General features: G+C 43.5%; 1 protein-coding gene across 2 annotated transcripts in view; it reads right to left on the bottom strand.

Moving 5' to 3' along the window:
• Positions 1 to 2201: 2201 nt before the first annotated feature.
• SLC39A14 (solute carrier family 39 member 14) overlaps positions 2202 to 6000 on the bottom strand; it is a 28566-nt gene continuing 24767 nt past the window's right edge. The window contains exon 9 of one of the 2 annotated variants that reach the window (XM_088443407.1): positions 2202 to 3899. In XM_088443407.1, the coding sequence (XP_088299533.1) occupies positions 3753 to 3899 (147 nt within the window). In that variant the 3' untranslated portion in view covers positions 2202 to 3752. The remainder of the gene's footprint in view (positions 3900 to 6000) is intronic. The other variant, XM_088443406.1, reaches the window with a different exon arrangement.

Genomic DNA, 6000 nt, shown 5'->3' with positions numbered 1-6000 from the left:
ATCCAAGGAGGCATCGTTGGAGTAGCCAAACGATTCACCACCTGCATCATAACCTGGGACAAAGAGGCAACCCAAGATGGCTCTTGTCCAACATCAGGTAAACCAGACTGGTGAGGTGGCTCTTTATAACAGGCAACACACAAACCCTCCTTTATGTCCTGTGAAGACACACAAGTCGTACATGATTTACACGAAACCAGCACAGGTGGCTCCCCCTCCTGTTTCCCTTAATCTTTTGACATATTCAAAAGTAAAGGCAAAATCTCAAAGTTATGAGACAGCCTTCACAAAAACTCAAGGAATATGAAATACTCAGAAAGAAATAAGTGATAGCTATAATTGACAGAAATAAAAATCTAGTATTAGTCAGCGGCTAGCAGTCACATACAATGCACATGTAATAAATACAATTGGCTCTAAATCAACTACAGCAATGCGAAGGAATGGTAGGACATAGAGCACCGTATACCTTAACCAAGGGAGAGGTATACAGGGAGACTGACCCAGACCCTCCTGAGACAAACAGCTACCAGGCGCACTGAGCGTGGACCTGAGCGTCTCATGAGTCTGAGTCTGCTGTCAATCCCAGACGTCAGATGATAGAGCCCTGGCTGGTGTAGTAAGGACACGGACAATCTGTGGTCCTGACAGCAGTGGCTTCTGGTGCGCCTCTGACACCAGAAGCAAGGCTGCTACCCGCGATTCCCCGTAGGCGAATAATCGCCTTACCTGACATCTCCAAGCATCTGGTGCAGTCCGGGTTGCAGCATTGCTGCTAGCTAAGCTCAGCCACTACCCGCCGAAATCACCAGCACAACTACTGATGTTGCGGCCCAGCAGGAGGTAGATGGAGTTGCAGTACGCGAGTCTTGATACAGACGCTTGGTACTGCCAACTCAAAAAAACAAAATAAATCATAAAATAAAAAGCTTAGGACTGCCTGAGCAGTCCTGTTACAAAGGTGGGTCTGATCCTGCCGCACCAAACTGATGTCCTATGGCTAGGGTATATATGAAGGAGGACCCAGGGCATTCTGGGAGCCAAAGCTTTAACTGTTGGTGCCTGGTCTTCCAACCATAATATGCCCATGGTATTCCTGTGGATCCCTATGGACCCCGAAGAAGAAAAATGCTTTTTCGGAACTTTAGTATGGGGTGGTATAAATTATGCCATTCATAAAGGATAGGGACTGTGGAAATAAGGAGAGACCTGTCACCAGGAGATATCCGTGATATCCCCTGCGTTACATGAATTATGAATTGGTCTAACTAAATTTCTACAAAAGTAGGGAATTTTAAACAAGGGTTAAAAGTTGTCATTAAGAGAATATATCAATGCAATTCTTCTCCTGCACCGAAAAATTTATTATTTCGCTTTCGTATCTACAAATATTAAAAGAAATCGGATAATAAAAAGCAGAATGAAGCTGGCGGCTGCAGGTGGAGGCTCGTGGGCAAAGGCGTCTTTAGAGACGGGGAATGCACATGGGCCCCCTCCTCTCTCCCTGGCGGCCGGCAGTCAACTAGCGTGTCCTGCACGCCACCGGTGCATTAGTAGACTCTGGGCACATAACGCCGGAAAAAATGGCTTTTTTTTGTACAGCGCTGACACAGACCGCGGGACCTCGGAGAGGTAAGTTTTAAGTAATATGGGTGCAGGGTGTACGGTGCTGGCCCCCCTGGACCAAGGTGCACCGCACACCCTGCACCCATTATAGATACGCCCCTGCTCATGGGACCAAATGACGCCCTGGGGCTATCTGCTGCCCATCACAGAGTGAGTATATTAAGAGGGAGACAACAAAGTACCCAATCCTAGATAAAAAAAAAAAACCATCAGACTAGGCTGGTCAATGTGCTCTTTCCCATCAAACTAGGTTTATAGAATGTCTGGCCATACAACCTTGCAGCCAGTAATGACCAATGCTATGTGGAGGACTCGTATAATAGAACTATTTGGCAGAGAACCTCACACCTGCAGTGAGTGTATGTTTTTGATCCCACTGCATAAGTTTTGGTATGAAATATTTGGAAGATCGGAGTAGTTAAGTAGCTACTAGAGTGATTGTTACTTTATTGACACAATTTGCTAATTTATTATATATATATATCTCTCACAATTGTAATATTTCAGTATGGCTGTGATTGCAGTCAGTGTTTTTATGCAATTATCTTCTGATTAAATTATTTATATTAACAGCTCACAAGGTACTTTATACTTTACAAATCAGTCTTGATTTTTGTCATTTTAAGCGCAGACATTTTATCATTGCAGGGTTCCCTCAGAGTCAACTGCTTTTAGATTATCGTGGTCACTACCCAATTCTAAGTGCACCAGTTTTCTTTTCTATAATGCCACAATACCAGTGCACAGTTCTATAATATCTAGTATCAGCCAGTCCTGGCACTCCGTGCTTCATGCCATCATGGGCGAGGAACCACACAAAGTCTTTGCATTTAAATGTTTATTGTCAGAACCTGAGATGGGAGTTTCAGAAAAAAAAAAAAAAAAAAAAGAAGAGAACAATGGCTACAATGTGCGCCCTCGTCACACCGTCAGCTTGAAACAAGGGACAATAACATTATTGTATGCCGTTAAAAGCCTCAATAAATAAAAATAAGGTAGATTTTGTTCCATTTTAGCTTACATTTTTTGTTCTTTTTAAAAGGAATAACCACATATCAGTCCGTTGTGTTGTTCTTCCCTCCGCTGTTCTAACATCCTCAGCCATGCTAGTACAGCACCATCAAATGCCAACGCTGGGCTCTAAATCAGGAACAACACTACCAGCTCACACAAAGTACCAGCATACAAATCCAGCCCTGGACAATATCTCACTATGATACCTGTGCGATTGTATTCTAGGTGCTACTACATTATACTGCAGTCAGTGTGTTGTATCACACTGTGTGTCCTCTCCTCTAACATCACACACACACACACCACACACTTTGTTCTCCATCCCCCCCCCCCCCCCCTTACTTCAAGTCATAAGAAACACTACTCGGCTGTCACAAGAGCAGCAGTTTAGGAGCCAGCCAATGGTCCCCCACTGGCCTCTTGCTCAGTTTATCAATGAGAAACAGAGGGAGAGAGACAGTCAGATAAACATAACGGAAGAGCCTAGGGTAGTGTATCGGTGACGGCATGTTCAGCATGGCTCCTGCAGCAGAGGGGTCGCCAGCTCTGCTGTAGTGTTACGGGAAATCTCCACTATTGTTCAGTCAGTTTGGTCCATTGTCTTGGAGGAATATAAACCATTTATCAATATGATAAGATACATTTTCTAAAAACAGCCATCAAAATACAGGAGTTATCTCCATTACAGAGACTCTTTAAAAAGGAGAGCAAGTCTATTATTACTGGTTGCTCACTGGGTTGTCAGGGGCTTTGTAAACAAATTGCATCCAAGAAGATCGAGCAACAGCCAAGGAAGACTCACGTCCAAGACCAGAGAACTGGCTGCAATTTCCTATACACCTAAACGTCTTGGTCATGGCTCTGTGCTTAGCCGCGAGAACCTCTCAGTATAGAGGGTCGAATGTCTTCTTTAAATGTTGTAGGGTGCTTGTCTGTAGGATGGTGACTGCAGCAATCCCTTACACTAATGTCCTGTACTCCCTCCAGCGGGTTGAAGAATGAACATCATTGGAAATGCTCCTCTCCTTTGGTCTGATTTCCATCAGATCTCATCTCTTGTTAAAGCAAGATTGAGAACTTGTATGGAGGAGGCCCCGGCCTCTCTCCTTTGCCTATCCCAGCTTGATCTGACCAGAGAATGTGGTCAGTAACAACATAATGGTGAAGCCAGTGAGAAGACCAGCGTTCTGAATGAAAAAGGCAATTAGAGGACGGCCACCTTCCTCATCCTCCTTACTGACTTCATTCATCTCCGGGAACTGTCAGAAAAAAAAAAAAAAAAAAAATCACATTAAAAACAGAAACATGAAAAAGTGACAGGAAATATTTAACCTCAGCACATTATAAGATCAGCTACTCCCTGCAGAGATTACAAGAACTTTACAAAGCTTCTGTACTGAGCAGTAGCAGAAGAGCAATAATATTACTGATTACTTCTAGAACATCAGCTCGTATCACATCATAGCCCTCCATCTGCTAGTACATCAATAGTCCGATCCAGATCCCCTCACTCACACCTCTTCCCTGGAATACTTTTCCTCATGTCACCAGATGCTCAGCGTCTCCAAACTTAAACGTTCCCCCAAAACTCATGTCTATATAACTAGCATACACTTGTTCTGGAGCCTATGATGCATTACACTCACCTAAACATTCCATCAGGACTCACCACAATACACACTCATTGTACAGGTCCCATCACCTCTTGTGTCTATTACTTTCCTGTGCATTGTAAACTCAATCCTACTGTCTCATGTTTCGGTAAATCCCATCATTGGTATAATGCCCTGTACGGATCACATCCTCTGTACAGTGGTATAGATGAAGGTTGAATAGTAATAAATATTAATAATGTTGATAATAACTCAGGAGTTTAATGATTTAGCCCATGCTATTTTCCAAAAATAATGTTTCCCTAAACAATGACTACATAACCGCTTACACTAAACCTAAAAAAAAAAAAAAAAAAACTTCGGTTTTTACAGTTCCTTTCACTATGTTAGAACCGAATTATTTTAGGTCATTGCACTGTTGAGCAGCGCTCGCTATGAAGTATTGTAGGCTGTGGGGGAGTCCTATCTATTTGCATCAGCTAAGGCTCTTGGTGGATCAGAGACGCCAGTATCAGAGCTAGGGGTATATTTTCTAAAGTGCAGCTTTTAGAAGTGGAGACGTTGCCCATAACGGGGGTTGGCTAGAGAAACGCAGGAGTATCTGGATGGTTTAAACCACGGGTGGGAAGTAAGCAGCCCCCAGCTGTTATAGAACACCACATCCCAGCATGCCCTGCCACAGTTTTGCTATTTGACCATGCTAAAACTGGTGCAGTGAATGCTCGGAAGTGTAGCAGCTGAAGGGCCACTTGTTACCCCACCCCTGGTTTAAACAGTTTTATGGGCATCCATAAATTAGCCACAGTGTTCTTGCTCGCAGCAGGCAAGCCCTCTCCATGTCTGGAGACCCGCGGTGTCTGCGGAATCTTAGACTTACTCAGAAGGCTGATGGTCACCTGATGTGTGTTCAATGTTTCAGATTATATGCGTGAGCGGCGGGTGTGAGATGCTGTCAGTGGGCGTCTAAGTACTGGTGAATCATTAGCATATTTTCACAATTGTGATCCTGCGAGATCGCAGCTGCAGTGGAATTTGCATCCAGATCGGAATCAGCCCCTATGTCTGAACTATCCCCAAAACAAGATTACAGGCTTCAAATCATGGAATGCCCAGCACAGTCCCCAGACATAAACCCATCAAGCTGGTTTGGGATGAACAGGACAGATGGGTGAAAGCAGAGAAATAAATGCTACATATCTGTAGGAACTTCAGTAACAGTGTTGGGAAGAGCTTCCCGAGCAATATTTCCATTGTAGAAAGAATGCCACAAGTGTTTTCAGCGGTTATTTTGGCAAAAGGCGGCTACTTTAAAAAGGAGTCAAACATTTAGATTAAATCTTCCACCAAAAAAAAAAAAAAAAAAAACTTTTATTTTTTCATCTTCAAATTGTTACTTTGTTAAATATACATATTTTATTTATTATTTTTTTGAGGAGTATGGAATTGATATAAAGCAGTATAAATGGGAAACAGCTGGGGGGTGGGAGGCATATTGTTAATTGGTAACATCCCAGATTGCTAAGCATTGTGAGACTGATTGACCGTTTCAGGCAGGGAAACCAGAGGAGGGAGAACAATGGGGACAGTCTCGGGTGGGGGGAGAGGGGTCTTAATCTGAGTGCATCAACAAGGTGATAAAAGGGCCCATCTGTTTGCTAAGATTTTAGCAAAGACTTTTAGGGTGACAGTGAGCCGGGATATCGGTCTGTAACTTGAGCAGTGCTTTGGGATCACCACTATATAGTAG

Source organism: Taudactylus pleione, unplaced genomic scaffold (genome assembly GCF_031769625.1).
Source record: "Taudactylus pleione unplaced genomic scaffold, aTauple2 ptg000329l, whole genome shotgun sequence".
Classification (NCBI taxonomy): domain Eukaryota; kingdom Metazoa; phylum Chordata; class Amphibia; order Anura; family Myobatrachidae; genus Taudactylus; species Taudactylus pleione.
Note: the sequence above shows the minus strand (reverse complement) of the source record. Positions and strands in the feature narration are given on the sequence as shown.